This window comes from Coregonus lavaretus (assembly GCF_964263955.1).
Source record: "Coregonus lavaretus genome assembly, chromosome: 19".
In the NCBI taxonomy this organism is placed as follows: Eukaryota; Metazoa; Chordata; class Actinopteri; order Salmoniformes; family Salmonidae; genus Coregonus; species Coregonus lavaretus.
The window spans coordinates 47005680-47023896 of record NC_140006.1 but is presented as its reverse complement, the minus strand read 5'-3'; the positions used below and the strand labels follow the sequence as shown (position 1 = coordinate 47023896).

The following is an 18217-nucleotide window of genomic DNA, read 5'->3' as shown; positions in this document are numbered from 1 at the left end:
CAGCGTGGTAGCCAGGGCTCCAAAACAGCAGAGAAGTTGAGCCTCGCGTTTCAACGCTCTTTAATTGTTGCAGAAATTGACCCACTATGCTGTTTACTTTACGCATCTATGTTAGGAATTTTTCTTAACGTTAAGGATCCCAATTTCGTTTTAACGTTCATACCCTTCAAACCCCTTTAATTAGAAGCAATTATTGGTACCGTGATTGTTTTCGAAACATTTTTATTTACACGAAGGTTGACTACGAAGATTGCCACTTTTCCATTCACTATAATTGTATTGCGGTGGGCCTTGAACTTCTGTGGCTTCAATGAGAGGGGGCAGTCGTCCTCCGCTGTCCTGAGCAGAGGAGAAAAGAGAGTGGCTGGCTTTAGGAACCTACCTGTATTACTCTCTGTACTGCATGACAAAGTGTGTGTGTGTGTGTGTACTGCCCCCTGCAGGTCTAATGGGGAGGTGACACCCAGGACTCTGTGTCCAGAACAGTGCTCAGTGCAGAGAGACCTAGCCCAGCCATGACAGAATGCTTCCTGCCCCCCAGTAGCAGCCCAGCGGAGGTACGTCGGGCGGAGCACCCAGGTGGGGTGGCCCGTACCCCCAGCTCGGAGGAGATTAGCCCCACCAAGTTCCCCGGGCTTTACAGGACGGGCGAGATCTTGCCCCCCCACGACGGACACCACCACCATGAGGTCATCGACGCCGTGTCGGATGAAGATAAAGAACACGGGAAGAAGAAGAACAAGTTCAAGAAGAAGGAGAAGAGGAGTAAGAGTTAATGATTTGAATCATTTAGCAGACAAAGTTAGTTCATCCATCTTAAGCTAGCTACTAGGTGAGACAACCACATGTCACAATCATAGTAGTGATGGGGGGGAATCCATACAGTTACATATTTCAATATTATTTTGGGATGATATTTTACCGATAATTTGACTCCAAGTATCGATTTGTAAACATATTTTTTTCTCTCTTTTTTTTCCAGGTAGTGTTAGGCTAGTTAGTTAGCTAGTGTTAGGCTAGTTAGTTAGCTAGTGTTAGGCTAGTTAGTTAGGTAGTGTTAGGATAGTTAGTTAGCTAGTGTTAGGCTAGTTAGTTAGTGTTAGGCTAGTTAGTTAGCTAGTGTTAGGCTAGTTAGTTAGCTAGTGTTAGGCTAGTTAGTTAGCTAGTGTTAGGCTAGTTAGTTAGGTAGTGTTAGGATAGTTAGTTAGTGTTAGGCTAGTTAGTTAGCTAGTGTTAGGCTAGTTAGTTAGCTAGTGTTAGGCTAGTTAGTTAGTGTTAGGCTAGTTAGTTAGTTAGTGTTAGGCTAGTTAGTTAGATAGTGTTAGGCTAGTTAGTTAGGTAGTGTTAGGATAGTTAGTTAGCTAGTGTTAGGCTAGTTAGTTAGTGTTAGGCTAGTTAGTTAGGTAGTGTTAGGATAGTTAGTTAGCTAGTGTTAGGCTAGTTAGTTAGTGTTAGGCTAGTTAGTTAGCTAGTGTTAGGCTAGTTAGTTAGCTAGTGTTAGGCTAGTTAGTTAGGTAGTGTTAGGCTAGTTAGTTAGGTAGTGTTAGGATAGTTAGTTAGCTAGTGTTAGGCTAGTTAGTTAGGTAGTGTTAGGATAGTTAGTTAGCTAGTGTTAGGCTAGTTAGTTAGGTAGTGTTAGGCTAGTTAGTTAGGTAGTGTTAGGCTAGTTAGTTAGCTAGTGTTAGGCTAGTTAGTTAGGTAGTGTTAGGCTAGTTAGTTAGGTAGTGTTAGGCTAGTTAGCTAGTGTTAGGCTAGTTAGTTAGGTAGTGTTAGGCTAGTTAGTTAGCTAGTGTTAGGCTAGTTAGTTAGCTAGTGTTAGGCTAGTTAGATAGCTAGTGTTAGGCTAGTTAGTTAGGTAGTGTTAGGCTAGTTAGTTAGGTAGTGTTAGGCTAGTTAGTTAGGTAGTGTTAGGATAGTTAGATAGCTAGTGTTAGGCTAGTTAGTTAGGTAGTGTTAGGCTAGTTAGTTAGGTAGTGTTAGGCTAGTGAGTTAGCTAGTGTTAGGCTAGTTAGTTAGGTAGTGTTAGGCTAGTGAGTTAGCTAGTGTTAGGCTAGTTAGTTAGCTAGTGTTAGGCTAGTTAGTTAGCTAGTGTTAGGCTAGTTAGTTAGCTAGTGTTAGGCTAGTTAGTTAGCTAGTGTTAGGCTAGTTATTTAGCTAGTGTTAGGCTAGTTAGTTAGCTAGTGTTAGGCTAGTTAGTTAGCTAGTGTTAGGCTAGTTAGTTAGCTAGTGTTAGGATAGTTAGCTAGTGTTAGGCTAGTTAGTTAGCTGTACCTGCACTACCTCTGGTATTGCTTGTTCTCATCCTAATGCTTGTGGGTCGTTCCATTTGATTTTAATCACTTTTTGACCTCACCCCTTTTGATTTGAACGAAACTTTCCATACATATTTGCCCTTGGTAGAGGAGGTCAGAAAGTAACTTTTTGGACCTGAATGACATTTTTACATTTTAGTCATTTAGCAGATGCTCTTATCCAGAGGGACTTACAGTTTTTAGTGAGTGCATATATTTTTTAAAAATCATACTGGCCCCCTGTGGGAATTGAACCCACAACCCTGGCGTTGCAAACTGAGCTACACGGGACTGACAAAACATTTAGGAGAGAGAGGTGCTCAAAGTTGACCCATTTTGCATACCCTACCCTTCCATGAGACCTCCATGTCTTCATCACTGGAAAAGATAAACGGTTGAGTTTGATATATTATTTACGGTGCCTTCAGAAAGTTCACACCCATTGACTTATTCCACATTTTGTTGTGTTACAGCCTGAATTCAAGATTTTTTTTCTCTCACTCATCTACACACAATATCCCATAATGACAAAGTGAAAACCAGTTTTTTGAAATATTTGTGAATAAAATGAAATAAATAAATATCTAATTTACATACGTATTCACACCCCTTTGCTATGACACTCCAAAGTGCGTCCAAGTTCCTTTGATCATCCTTGAGATGTCACTACCACTTGATTGGAGTCCACTTGTGGCCAATTCAATTGTTTGGACCTGGTTTTAGAAAGAAACGCATCTCTGTATATAAGGTCAGAGCAGAAAACTATACCATGAAGCCCAAGGAACTGTACGTAGATCTCCGTGAGAGAATTGTGATGAGGCCTATATCTGGGAAAGGCTATAAAACAGTTTCGAGAGTGTTGAAAGTTTCAGAGAACACAGTGAACACATCACTGGGAAATGAAACAAATGTGGAACTACCCAGACTCTGCCTCGAGCTGGCCGGGCAAATCCTTGATGAGAACCTGCTTCAGAGTGCAAACGACCTTAGACTGGGGGGGCGAAGATTTACATTCCAACAGGACAATGATCCCAAGCATACAGCCAAAGCAACGCTGGAATGGCTTCAGGACAAGAATGTGAAAGTCCTTGAGTGGCCCAGCCAAAGCCCCATACTTGAATCCCATTGAAAGTCTGTGGAAAGACTTGAAGATTGCTGTTCACCGCCGCTCCCCATCGATCTTAACAGAGTTTGAGAAAATCTCCTAAGGCAGAATGGGAGACGACTCAAAGCTGTAATCGCAGGCAAAGGTGCTTCTGCAAAGTATTTACTCAGGGGTGTGTATACTTATGTAAATGAGATATTTCTGTATTTTATTTTCAATAAATTAGCTAAAATTTCAACAACAACAAAAAATATATTGTGTAGATGGGTGAGAATCTATTTAATCCATTTAACACAACAAAATGTGGAATAAATCAAGGGGTATGAATACTTTCTGAAGGTACTATAAAAGCTTCTAAATGTGGTTGTCAAAGTATTTTTATGATTATATATTTTTGTATCCTTTAACGTCAATTATCTAATAACGCGTAAAATTTGATTTTTTTGTTGTAGTTTAGACCCTATTTGACATCATCTGAGGTGTTTGTAGGTCCTCTGTAACCCATTATGCGTACTTTGGGTCAAACCAAACTATCTGTTTTATCATGGTTTTTCCATGTTACTAAATGTAGCTTTCCCTCCCAGGCCATAGTGACTAGAGGGGGTGAGATGGACAGTTTGACCCTCCCAGGCCATAGTGACTAGAGAGGGGGTGAGATGGACAGTTTGACCCTCCCAGGCCATAGTGACTAGAGGGGGTGAGATCGACAGTTTGACCCTCCCAGGCCATAGTGACTAGAGAGGGGGTGAGATGGACAGTTTGACCCTCCCAGGCCATAGTGACTAGAGGGGGTGAGATGGACAGTTTGACCCTCCCAGGCCATAGTGACTAGAGAGGGGGTGAGATGGACAGTTTGACCCTCCCAGGCCATAGTGACTAGAGGGGGTGAGATGGACAGTTTGACCCTCCCAGGCCATAGTGACTAGAGAGGGGGTGAGATGGACAGTTTGACCCTCCCAGGCCATAGTGACTAGAGAGGGGGTGAGATGGACAGTTTGACCCTCCCAGGCCATAGTGACTAGAGGGGGTGAGATGGACAGTTTGACCCTCCCAGGCCATAGTGACTAGAGGGGGTGAGATGGACAGTTTGACCCTCCCAGGCCATAGTGACTAGAGGGGGTGAGATGGACAGTTTGACCCTCCCAGGCCATAGTGACTAGAGAGGGGGTGAGATGGACAGTTTGACCCTCCCAGGCCATAGTGACTAGAGGGGGTGAGATGGACAGTTTGACCCTCCCAGGCCATAGTGACTAGAGAGGGGGTGAGATGGACAGTTTGACCCTCCCAGGCCATAGTGACTAGAGGGGGTGAGATGGACAGTTTGACCCTCCCAGGCCATAGTGACTAGAGAGGGGGTGAGATGGACAGGTTGAGGGACACCCTGTACCCAGTGAAGGTGTGTCACATACAGCAGTCCGATACACAAGCTGGATAATCGCACTATAGTGGGACTGGTCTGAAGAGGGCAACAGGCGAAGTGAAGGTCTCCTAACGCTCTCTGACAACAGTTGGTTGTGATTTGGTTCAGAGGAAATATCACAGCACTGAGGTTTGTTCAGGAAAAGCAAGTCGCTAGCCAGGTGCTGTGGGAATTGTGCTAAATTGGAGGCTGACCTCTTTTCCTAGTCCCCCCTCTCTCTCTCTCTCTCTCTCCTCCTGTGCTACATGTTCTCTCTCTCTCTCTCTCTCTCTCTCTCTCTCTCTCTCTCTCTCTCTCTCTCTGTCTCTCTCTCTCTCTCTCTCTCTCTCTCCTCCTGTGCTACATGTTCTCTCTCTCTCTCTCTCATTCACTACTTTGCTGTAGGGTGTGTGTTCGGGCTCACCCAGAGAGGGGTGTGTTCTCTAACATTCTTTCTCTCTCCATCTCTTCTCTCCACCCGTCCGTCTCTCAGCCGAGGGGTACGCAGCCTTCCAAGAAGACAGCTCGGCGGACGAGGCAGAGAGCCCCTCCAAAATGAAACGATCCAAGGGAATCCACGTGTTCAAGAAACCCAGCTTCTCCAAGAAGAAAGAGAAGAACTTCAAGGTGAAGAACTGACAACACTCCAAAACATTACTTTCAACGGTTCATTTAGTTACACTTACAGTTCCTCACTTCATAACTCCTCTCTGATTGATTCTGACTAGTAGCCCTCACTAATGTCTTCATAACTCCTCTCTGATTGATTCAGACTAGTAGCCCTCACTAGTGTCTTCATAACTCCTCTCTGATTGATTCTGACTAGTAGCCCTCACTAGTGTCTTCATAACTCCTCTCTGATTGATTCTGACTAGTAGCCCTCACTAGTGTCTTCATAACTCCTCTCTGATTGATTCTGACTAGTAGCCCTCACTAGTGTCTTCATAACTCCTCTCTGATTGATTCTGACTAGTAGCCCTCACTAGTGTCTTCATAACTCCTCTCTGATTGATTCTGACTAGTAGCCCTCACTAGTGTCTTCATAACTCCTCTCTGATTGATTCAGACTAGTAGCCCTCACTAGTGTCTTCATAACTCCTCTCTGATTGATTCAGACTAGTAGCCCTCACTAGTGTCTTCATAACTCCTCTCTGATTGATTCAGACTAGTAGCCCTCACTAATGTCTTCGCTAATGATCTCTGTGATACCAAACAGATTAACACTGATCCTAGGTCTGGGCGATATATCAAATTAATTTGAATTAATGTTTTGGGGCGATATTCCAAATGCCTGTTTCACAAGAATCAAGGTTTGGTTTATTTTTTGTTTTTATGTGCTTGTTGTATTTTCGGTCTCTTCTCCTTCGCTCCTTCTGCTGTGACTGTGCACCTTCCAATTTACACACATACACACACACACACACACACACACACACACACACACACCAAGCCCCTCCCCTCCCCTCCCCCACATACCAAGCCCCCCCCCCTCCCCCTGCCACTCACAACAACAAAGATGAGCGATCACTTCCTCTCTCTGAGAGGCGGTTTCAACTCGCTATTTGACATTTGGTCCAACAGAATCGGTCATATGGACACTGAAACACATTGAGACATTATTTTACTGTAATAGAGGAGAAGTTAACCTTTCTAAAAATACCCTTTTTTTTTTTTTTCTCTCAGCTCCTCAAATTGCGTGCAGAGCAGACACTACTAAAACAGAAGTATCAATGAACATTTATTCTGGAAAATTAATGGTCATTTTGGCGCGCGGCATTGCGGTACCACGTACCGCTAGCAGCATTTTTTAGCCAAAGACTGTTATACTAGCTGTGTTTTATAAATGTGCAATATGCATAAAACACAATTATACACTGAGTGTACAAAACATTAGGAACAACTTCCTAATATTCAGTTGCACCCCCACAGTTGTGACAAGTTGGCTGGATGTCCTTTGGGTGGTGGACCATTCTTGATACACACGGGAAACTGTTAAATGTGAAAAACTCAGCAGCGTTGCAGTTCTTGACACACTCGAACCGGTGCGCCTGGCACCTACTACCATACCCCGTTCAAAGGCACTTCAATATTTTGTCTTGCCCATTCACCCTCTGAATGGCACACATACACAATCTATGTCTCAATTGTCTCTAGGCTTAAAAATCCTTCTTTAACCTGTCTCCTCCCCTTCATCTACACTGATTTAAAGTGGATTTAACAAGTGACATCAATTTTTTAAAATTATATGAGAAAAAAAGATTCAATTTTATTTGGAACGGCAAGCCAGACAAAATTAAAAGGGCATATTTATATAATGAATATGAATTCGGAGGACAGAAATTATTAAATATTAAAGCATTAGACCTATCACTAAAAGCTTCAGTCATACAAAAGTTATACTTAAATCCGAACTGGTTCTCAAGCAAATTAGTAAGATTGTCTCACCCAATGTTCAAGAAAGGCCTTTTTCCCTTTATTCAGATTACAACAACTCATTTGCAGTTATTTGAAAAGGAAATCATCTCCCAAATGTCACTATTTCTAAAACAAGCCATAGAAAGTTGGTTGCAATTTCAATTTAATCCTCCAGAAACGACAGAACAAATAATGCAACAAATATTGTGGTTAAATTCAAATATACTAATTGACAAAAAAACTTTATTTTTTTGACAGAATGTTTAAAAAAGGTATAATTTTCGTAAATGATGTCATCGGTAGGACTGGTGGAGTTATGTCGCACATGCAGCTAACAAAAACATATGGAAATGTCTGCTCTACCCAAAATTACAACCAAATAATTGCAGCTTTACCGCAAAAATGGAAGAGGAAAGTGGAAGGGGGAGTAAGTAAGGAACTTGTCTGTCGGCCGCATTAAAGAACATAATTGGTTAAGGAAAACTGTGATAAATAAAAAAGTATATCAGTTTCACTTAAGGACCAAAGGATTGACAGCCGTCCCATATAGATTGCAAAATAGTTGGGAAGAGATTTTTGACGTACCGATCCCATGGCATAGTGAATGTGCATTATGCATGGTTCTGGTAAAATTTCTAACAAAAAATTACATTTCCATAGACCGATTTGAAAGCCAGATCAGTGATTACTGCAAAAAAGCAGGTTAAACTATTTTGGTTGTGAAATGCTTATATTTAGCCTAGATATAATTTCATAAGCCCTGAATTCCTTAGATTATTGCTGGCTGTTTGAAATGCAGTGTATTTGACCTTTAATTGTACAACAAAGCCTATTTAGAGAACATTTAAAAAATCAAAATATATATTGTGAATCGCCCATAAGTTCGGAAAAAATAGATATGATTTTTAGGCCATATCGCCCAGCCCTAACCGATCCTCGTGTAATTATGAAGATACATTTTAAACATTTTCCCCACAAGCTTTTCTTCATGATATACTACATAACCAAAAGTATGTGGACACCTGCTCGTCGAACATCTCATTCCAAAATCATAGGCATTAATATGGAGTTGGAACCCCCTTTGCTGCTATAACAGCCTCCACTCTTCTGGGAAGGCTTTCCACTAGATGTTGGAACATTGCTGCGGGGACTTGCTTCCATTCAGCCACGAGCATTAGTGAGGTCGGGCACTGATGTTGGGCGATTAGGCCTGGCTCGCAGTCAGCGTTCCAATTCATCCCAAAGGTGTTCGATGGGGTTGAGGTCAGGGCTTTGTGTAGGCCAGTCAAGTTATTCCACACTGATCTTGACAAACCATTTCTGTATAGACCTCGCTTTGTGCAATGGGGCATTGTCATGCTGAAACAGGAAAGGGCCTTCCCCAAACTGTTGCCACAAAGTTGGAAGCACAGAATCGTCTAGAATGTCATTGTATGCTGTAATGTTACCATTATTCCTCCTCCACCAAACTTTACAGTTGGCACTATGCATTCGGGCAGGTAGCGTTCTCCTGGCATCCGCAAACCCAGATTCGTCCGTTGGACTGCCAGATGGACGCGTTTCCACTGCTCAAGAGTCCAATGGCGGCGAGCTTTACACCACTCCAGCCGACGCTTGGCATTGCGCATGGTGATCTTAGGCTTGTGTGCGGCTGCTCGGCCATGGAAACCCATTTAATTAAGCTCCCGACAAACAGTTATTGTGCTGACGTTATTTCCAGAGGCAGTTTGGAACTCGGTAGTGAGTGTTGCAACCGAGGACAGACGATTTTTACGCACTACACGCTTCAGCACTCGGCGGTCCCGTTCTGTGAGCTTGTGTGGCCTACCACTTCGCGGCTGAGCCGTTGTTGCTCCTAGACGTTTCCACTTCACAATAACAGCACTTACAGTTGATCGGGGGCAGCTTTAGCAGGGCAGAAATATGACGAGCTGACTTGTTGTAAAGGTGGCATCCTATGATGGTGCCACATTGAATAGAATGGCCAATGTTTGTCTATGGAGATCGCATGGCTGTGTGTTGGATTTTATACACCTGTCAGCAACGGGTGTGGCTGAAATAGTGTATGTATTACTGACTTCTCCTCTATCAGCTGCATGCCTGGCCCTGAATTGGCTTTAGAATTGTTCTCCTCAATTATTTCTGGCAGACAAATACGCTCCCTTTAAACCCCGTAGAACCAAAAATAGAACAGATCCTTGGTTCTCTATAGAACTTTCAGATGTTATTATGATGAGAAATCAGGCCTGGGCCAAGGATAGAAAAACGGACTCTGTAGCTGACTGGCAGCTTTTCAGGCAATTGAGAAATAGATGTACTTCCTCATTCAAGAAAGCTAAATCTAGCTACTTTCTGAGCTCTATCTCTGACTCTGCCGGTGATCCGTCTATAATAATAATAATAATAATAATAATATGCCATTTAGCAGACGCTTTTATCCAAAGCGACTTACAGTCATGTGTGCATACATTTTTACGTATGGGTGGTCGCGGGGATCGAACCCACTACCCTGGCGTTACAAGCGCCATGCTCTACCAATTGAGCTACAGAGGACCAATTGAGCTACATTTTGGAAAACAGTTAATGCACTGAAGCGTGGAAATTCCTCTCCTTCCCTGCCTAAATTGTCAGACTGTGATCTTTACTGAGATAAATTACATAAAATGCTAATTAAAAGCATCACTTATCTCAGCAGGCTTTTTTATTTGAAAGAAATGGTGGTTTAATTTACGCTGGTCAGCCAGTCGACTGCCTTTCCCAGCCTCTAGTTGGCTCTATGTAAGTTCCATCAACTTCTAGTGAATCTTTGTTTTCATTTCAATATCTTTCTACTTGTCATGTGCTAGACTCCCAGATTGATGTAAAAAAATATTTAAAAAATCACTGTGGCTGATCCTTTCTTTTACTCTGCTGCTACTCTGTTTATTATTTATGCATAGTCACTTTAACTCTACCCACATGTACATATTACCTCAATTACCTCAACTAGCCGGTGTCCCCGCACATTGACTCTGTACCGGTACCCCCTGTATATAACCTCCCTACTGTTATTTTATTTTACTGTTGCTCTTTAATTATTTGCTATTTTTATTTTTTTACTTATTTATTTTTTACTTAACTTATTTTCTTAAAAACTGCATTGTTGGTTAAGCGCTTGTAAGTAAACGTTTCACTGTAATGTCTACACCTGTTGTATTCGGCGCATGTGGCAAATAAAAATTTGATTTGATTTGATTTCTGCTCCTCTGATTGTTGAATCTTTAACACATTTTTAACCTTTACAAATTATTTCTGGTACCATCCCCAGTATCTGGAAGGAGGCCCATATACTCCCCCTTCAAAAAAAGGTGGTGACCCGTATTACTGAAATAATTATCGCCCCGTTTCCAGATTCTCTTGCCTAGCAGAAATTCTAGAATCCTAAAATAAATCATCAACTTAGATTCTTTTTAACTACGACATGTTTTGTAAATGTTCACCAGTCAGGTTACAGACCAGGTCAAAGCACCATCGGTTATTTATATAGTTTTAAATGATGATGTTAATTGTTTGGAGAAGAAGAAACACCGTGCGGCTCTTTTTATTGACCTGTCTTAAAGCCGTTCGACGCTGCGGATCACTCATTACTTATTCAGAGGCTTTCATCAATTGGTCTGGGCCAGGCTGCGTGTAGCTGGTTTGAACATTATTTAAAGGACAGCAGAACACATTGTGTATGTACAGGTACGGATGGTAAAGCAGGTTTTCTGGACATAACTAAAGGTGTCCCACAGGGAACGATTCTTAGTCTGGTTCTAATATTGTTATCTGTAAAAAAAAAAGTTATACTACTTTCATTTGTGTGCAGATGACACTGTGGTGTATGCTATTTCCCCCGCAGCTGACCAGGCTCTGTCAGAGCTTCAGTCTGCCCTACAGAAAGCCTTTGTTGAACTGAAATTGGGACTTAATGCAGGTTTAAACCAAGTATATGTTTTCCAAATCACGTAAAAATGTATCTGATGATTTCTCCATATGCTCTTTGGACGGTGCCCTCATTGATCCCCATTATAAATATCTGGGCATCTGGATTGATGAAAATCTATCAGTCCCTGATTAGAGGCGAACAATGGGGGGGGAAAAGCAGTGGAACTGTCTTCGAGGTCCAGAGTTTGGTTTGAGGGGTCTATATGAATGCAGTTGCGACTGTATTGAAGCCATTGGACACAGTTTTATCATACAGTACATAGTGCGTTGCGCTTTATTAAAGCCGGTAAGTTCAGTACACATCATTGCATTTTGTATCAGAAAGTAGGCTGGCCCTCCTTGACGTCTCGTAGATTGATGCATCGCGCCTCTTTTTGTCTATAAAGCCCTCCTGCATAAACTTCCGCCATACCGTACCTCACTGTTAACCTTCACACGTATAAGTTACCAGACCTGGACTCAGGGATGGCTAACCCTGGAGATAGATCCCTTCAATCTCCACCAAGTTAAAGAAATCTGCTTTTATTTATTTTTTAACGCCTCTCCTGTGGAATGATCTCCAAAAGTCCTTAAAGTTGGTGGAGTTGGTGCCTCTAGGGCAATTCAGGCTGATGTTAGAGGGCCTTTTTACTGAACAGTGTGTTTGTTTCATATGATTGTATTTAGATTTCGTGTTTTGCGTTTGCTTTTCATATAGTGTGTAATTTATGTTTATATAGATATGTATCGTGTTATTTATTGATGTGTTCATGCAGGGCTCATCTGTGAAAGAGACCATGGTCTCAGCATGACTCCCTGCTTAAATAAAAGTTTTTTTTTTTTTTAAACAATAATTTCATGCATTGGTTACAAAATATATCTATTGAATCTTGTCCTTTTGGAGTGCTGTTTATGATATTGAGTGTTTTTGTATGGATATTTAATCCAGCACCCTGTTTTGAGTGACTTCCTGTCTCCCAGGTGAAGGAGAAGGCACCCAAGGAGGACAAGAAGTCTAAAGACCTGACAGCAGCTGACGTGGTGAAACAGTGGAAGGAGAAGAAGAAGCAGAAGAAGAAGCCTACAACGGAACCAGAGGCCGTCCCCATGGAGATACCAACATTCAGGTAAACTAGCCTAAAGGTTAGAGAGGTGGGCCGGCAACCAGAGGGTTGTCGGTCCGAATCCCAGGCCTGACAATAAAACATCTGGTGGGAGTGAGTGGCCAGATTCTGTTCTTCTAACCCCTTTGGGTGTGTGTCTCCCTCTGGGAGTTCTGTCTCTGGGAGTTGTGGTGTCTGTCTCTGGGGGTTCTGTCTCTGGGAGTTGTGGTGTCTGTCTCTGGGGGTTCTGTCTCTGGGAGTTGTGGTGTCTGTCTCTGGGGGTTCTGTCTCTGGGAGTTGTGGTGTCTGTCTCTGGGAGTTCTGTCTCTGGGAGTTGTGGTGTCTGTCTCTGGGAGTTCTGTCTCTGGGAGTTGTGGTGTCTGTCTCTGGGAGTTCTGTCTCTGGGAGTTGTGGTGTCTGTCTCTGGGAGTTGTGGTGTCTGTCTCTGGGAGTTGTGGTGTCTGTCTGGGAGTTGTGTCTCTGGGAGTTGTGTTGTCTGTCTCTGGGAGTTGTGTCTCTGGGAGTTGTGTTGTCTGTCTCTGGGAGTTGTGGTGTCTGTCTGGGAGTTGTGTTGTCTGTCTCTGGGAGTTGTGTCTCTGGGAGTTGTGTCTCTGGGAGTTGTGTCTCTGGGAGTTGTGTTGTCTGTCTCTGGGAGTTGTGTCTCTGGGAGTTGTGGTGTCTGTCTGGGAGTTGTGTCTCTGGGAGTTGTGTTGTCTGTCTCTGGGAGTTGTGTCTCTGGGAGTTGTGTCTCTGGGAGTTGTGTCTCTGGGAGTTGTGGTGTCTGTCTCTGGGAGTTGTGTTGTCTGTCTCTGGGAGTTCTGTCTCTGGGAGTTGTGGTGTCTGTCTCTGGGGGTTCTGTCTCTGGGAGTTGTGGTGTCTGTCTCTGGGAGTTCTGTCTCTGGGAGTTGTGGTGTCTGTCTCTGGGGGTTCTGTCTCTGGGAGTTGTGGTGTCTGTCTCTGGGGGTTCTGTCTCTGGGAGTTGTGGTGTCTGTCTCTGGGAGTTCTGTCTCTGGGAGTTGTGGTGTCTGTCTCTGGGAGTTCTGTCTCTGGGAGTTGTGGTGTCTGTCTCTGGGAGTTCTGTCTCTGGGAGTTGTGGTGTCTGTCTCTGGGAGTTGTGGTGTCTGTCTCTGGGAGTTGTGTTGTCTGTCTCTGGGAGTTGTGTCTCTGGGAGTTGTGGTGTCTGTCTGGGAGTTGTGTCTCTGGGAGTTGTGTTGTCTGTCTCTGGGAGTTGTGTCTCTGGGAGTTGTGTCTCTGGGAGTTGTGTCTCTGGGAGTTGTGGTGTCTGTCTCTGGGAGTTGTGTTGTCTGTCTCTGGGAGTTCTGTCTCTGGGAGTTGTGGTGTCTGTCTCTGGGGGTTCTGTCTCTGGGAGTTGTGGTGTCTGTCTCTGGGAGTTCTGTCTCTGGGAGTTGTGGTGTCTGTCTCTGGGGGTTCTGTCTCTGGGAGTTGTGGTGTCTGTCTCTGGGGGTTCTGTCTCTGGGAGTTGTGGTGTCTGTCTCTGGGAGTTCTGTCTCTGGGAGTTGTGGTGTCTGTCTCTGGGAGTTCTGTCTCTGGGAGTTGTGGTGTCTGTCTCTGGGAGTTCTGTCTCTGGGAGTTGTGGTGTCTGTCTCTGGGAGTTGTGGTGTCTGTCTCTGGGAGTTGTGGTGTCTGTCTGGGAGTTGTGTCTCTGGGAGTTGTGTTGTCTGTCTCTGGGAGTTGTGTCTCTGGGAGTTGTGTTGTCTGTCTCTGGGAGTTGTGGTGTCTGTCTGGGAGTTGTGTTGTCTGTCTCTGGGAGTTGTGTCTCTGGGAGTTGTGTCTCTGGGAGTTGTGTCTCTGGGAGTTGTGTTGTCTGTCTCTGGGAGTTGTGTCTCTGGGAGTTGTGGTGTCTGTCTGGGAGTTGTGTCTCTGGGAGTTGTGTTGTCTGTCTCTGGGAGTTGTGTCTCTGGGAGTTGTGTCTCTGGGAGTTGTGTCTCTGGGAGTTGTGTTGTCTGTCTCTGGGAGTTGTGTCTCTGGGAGTTGTGTCTCTGGGAGTTGTGTTGTCTGTCTCTGGGAGTTGTGTCACTGGGAGTTGTGTCACTGGGAGTTGTGTCTCTGGGAGTTGTGTCTCTGGGAGTTGTGTCTCTGGGAGTTGTGTTGTCTGTCTCTGGGAGTTGTGGTGTCTGTCTCTGGGAGTTGTGGTGTCTGTCTCTGGGAGTTGTGTCTCTGGGAGTTGTGTTGTCTGTCTCTGGGAGTTGTGTCTCTGGGAGTTGTGTTGTCTGTCTCTGGGAGTTGTGTCTCTGGGAGTTGTGTCTCTGGGAGTTGTGTCTCTGGGAGTTGTGGTGTCTGTCTCTGGGAGTTGTGTTGTCTGTCTCTGGGAGTTGTGGTGTCTGTCTCTGGGAGTTGTGTCTCTGGGAGTTCTGTCTCTGGGAGTTGTGTGTCTGTCTCTGCAAGCAAACAGACAAAGATCCATTCCCTGACAGTAAAGTATTGTTGTTCCCCAGACCCATCTTCGGGGCCCCCCTGGCTGAGGCAGTGAAGAGAACAGCCCTGTACGACGGGATCCAGCTCCCTGCCGTCTTCAGAGAGTGTATCGACTACATTGAGAGCTACGGAATGAAGTGTGAAGGAATCTATCGCGTCTCAGGTACGTCAGAGTATGTATGAGGGTGTGTGGATTTAAGTTTGAACAAAAATATGTTTACATTTTAATAATTGTAACATACACAGAGTATACCAAACATTATTGAGTTGCGTTGCGCCCCCTTTGCCCTCAGAACAGCCTCAACTCGTCGGGGCATGGACTCTACAAGGTGTCGAAAGCGCTCCACAGGGATGCTGGCCCATGTTGACTCCAATGCTTCCCACAGTTGTGTCAAGTTGGCTGGATGTCCTTTGGGTGGTGGACCATTCTTGATACACACAGGAAACTTGTTGAGTGTGAAAAACCCAGTAGCGTTGAAGTTCTTGACACAAACCGGTGCGCCTGGCACCTACTACCATACCCCGTTCAAAGGCACTTAAATATTTTGTCTTGCCCATTCACCCTCTGAATGGCACACATACACAATCCATGTCTCAATTGTCTCAAGGCTTAAAAATCCTTCTTTAACCTGTCTCCTCCCCTTCATCTACACTGATTGAAGTGGATTTAACAAGTGAGATCAATAAGGGATCAAAGCTTTCACCTGGTCAGTCTGTCAAGGAAAGGTGTTCCTAATGTTTTGTATAGGATCATGTGTAATAGTTAATACATAACGTGTTGATCCTAGCAGCATGTTGATCCTAGCAGCATGTTGATCCTAGCAGCATGTTGATCCTAGCACCATGTTGATCCTAGCACCATGTTGATCCTAGCAGCATGTTGATCTTAGCAGCATGTTGATCCTAGCAGCATGTTGATCCTAGCAGCATGTTGATCCTAGCAGCATGTTGATCCTAGCACCATGTTGATCCTAGCAGCATGTTGATCCTAGCAGCATGTTGATCCTAGCAGCATGTTGATCCTAGCACCATGTTGATCCTAGCAGCATGTTGATCCTAGCACCATGTTGATCCTAGCAGCATGTTGATCCTAGCAGCATGTTGATCTTAGCAGCATGTTGATCTTAGCAGCATGTTGATCCTAGCAGCATGTTGATCCTAGCACCATGTTGATCCTAGCAGCATGTTGATCCTAGCACCATGTTGATCCTAGCAGCATGTTGATCCTAGCAGCATGTTGATCTTAGCAGCATGTTGATCTTAGCACCATGTTGATCCTAGCAGCATGTTGATCCTAGCAGCATGTTGATCCTAGCAGCATGTTGATCCTAGCAGCATGTTGATCCTAGCAGCATGTTGATCCTAGCAGCATGTTGATCCTAGCAGCATGTTGATCCTAGCACCATGTTGATCCTAGCAGCATGTTGATCCTGCACCATGTTGATCCTAGCACCATGTTGATCCTAGCACCATGTTGATCCTAGCAGCATGTTGATCCTAGCACCATGTTGATCCTAGCACCACTGTCTAGTGTGTTCTAACTCATGTCCACTTCCTCCCTCCCTCCTCTCCTCCCCCTCTCCTCCCTCTCTCTCTTTCCGCCCTCCCTCCCTCCCACCCTCCCTCTCTCTCCTCCCTCTCTCCTCTCTATCTCTCCTCCCACCCACCCACCGTCCCTCTCTCTCTTCCCTCCCTCCCTCCCTCTCTCCTCCCTCCCTCCCTCCCTCCCTCTCTCTCTCTCTTCCCCCTATCTCTCCTCCCTCCCTCTCTCCCTCCCTCCCTCCCTCCCTCCCTCCCTCCCTCCCTCTCTCTTCCCTTCCTCCCTCCCTCCCTCTCACTCCTCCCACCGTCCCTCTCGCTCTTCCCTCTCTCTTCCCTCTCTCTCTCCTCCCTCTCGCTCTTCCCACCGTCCCTCCCTCCCTCTCCTCCCACCCTCCCTCCCTCTCTCTCTCTCTCTTCCCTCTCGCTCCTCCCTCCCTCCCTCTCTCTCCTCCCACCCTCTCTCTCTCTTCCCTCTCTCTCCTCCCTCCCTCCCTTCCTCTCTCTCCTCCCACCCTCTCTCTCTCTCTCTTCCCTCTCTCTCCTCCCTCCCTCTCCTCCCACCCTCCCTCCCTCTCTCTCCTCCCACCCTCTCTCTCCTCCCACCCTCTCTCTCTCTCTTCCCTCTCTCTCCTCCCTCCCTCCCTCCCTCCCTCCCTCTCTCTCCTCCCACCCTCTCTCTCTCTCTCCTCCCTCCCTCTCCTCCCACCCTCCCTCCCTCTCTCTCCTCCCACCCTCTCTCTCCTCCCACCCTCTCTCTCTCTCTTCCCTCTCTCTCCTCCCTCCCTCCCTCCCTCCCTCCCTCTCCTCCCACCCTCTCTCTCTCTCTTCCCTCTCTCTCCTCCCTCCCTCCCTCCCTCCCTCCCTCCCTCCCTCTCTCTCCTCCCACCCTCTCTCTCTCTCTCTCTCCTCCCTCCCTCTCCTCTCACCCTCCCTCCCTCTCTCTCCTCCCACCCTCTCTCTCTCTCTTCCCTCTCTCTCCTCCCTCCCTCTCTCTCCTCCCACCCTCTCTCTCTCTCTTCCCTCTCTCTCCTCCCTCCCTCTCTCCCAGGTATGAAATCTAAGGTGGATGAGCTAAAGGCATCGTATGACCGTGAGGAGTGTCCGTGCTTGGAGGAGTATGACCCTCACACCGTAGCCAGCCTGTTGAAACAGTTCCTCCGAGAGCTGCCTGAGAACCTGCTGGGACGAGACCTGGCTCAAGGCTTTGAGGACGCCTGCAGTCGATCAGCCGAGGCTGAGAAGGTGAGAGGACAGTAGGAACTGAACTGGATAGTGATGGGGAACTAAATCAATACGGTTACATATCGGGATATCATTTTTGACGATATATTTGTATCGCAATATTGTTTTTTGCGCTAGTTGGCTGTACCTGCACTAAAACTAATTTTTCCTTCATAGCTTGATCTCCATCTTCTTTTTAAATAAGGAACCAATTTGTTTCCAGCACTTTTATTGCCATGACTGATCAAAACTAGTTTTCTCATGGCTCTCTCTTGTCCCTCTTCAGCAGACATATGGTGAGCAAGATGTTAGGAACATCGAATCGCAATAAAATCACAGTATGGAATCACAATGCATATAGAATCATGAGAATCGCAATACACATCGTATCGGCACCTAAGTATCGTGATAATATCGTATCGTGAGGTCCCTGGCAATTCCAAGCCCTAGACATGGGTCAAATTCAAAATGTCAAATACTTTAGAAACCTTGAGCTGCACGTGATTTAGTTTTCCTGGTAAAACAGAACCAATCGAGTAGCCCCAATAAGTGCAAACTCCAAACCAAATCAAGCACTTTTCAAATAACAGCGAGTTCATCGGCAACATCTGGCAATTTGATGAAATATCGGATAAAGTTGTTTTTTGAATGTTTTGAACGATCAAGATGGATGTAAAGGTGACAGAGTTCTAAAACTGTGTTTTATTTGTCAGGTGACAGAGTTCTAAAACAGTGTTTTATTTGTCAGGTGACAGAGTTC

The 18217-nt window shown here is 45.2% G+C and overlaps 1 protein-coding gene across 1 annotated transcript in view; it reads left to right on the top strand.

The window, feature by feature from the left end:
• The first annotated feature begins 446 nt into the window (after window positions 1–446).
• LOC311146335 (ralA-binding protein 1-A-like) overlaps window positions 447–18217 on the top strand; it is a 40190-nt gene continuing 22419 nt past the window's right edge. Inside the window, exons 1-5 of the mRNA XM_084182818.1 lie at window positions 447–765; window positions 5289–5422; window positions 12137–12282; window positions 14715–14857; window positions 17285–17478. Coding sequence (XP_084038944.1) covers window positions 516–765; window positions 5289–5422; window positions 12137–12282; window positions 14715–14857; window positions 17285–17478 — 867 coding nt within the window. The 5' untranslated portion in view covers window positions 447–515. The remainder of the gene's footprint in view (window positions 766–5288; window positions 5423–12136; window positions 12283–14714; window positions 14858–17284; window positions 17479–18217) is intronic.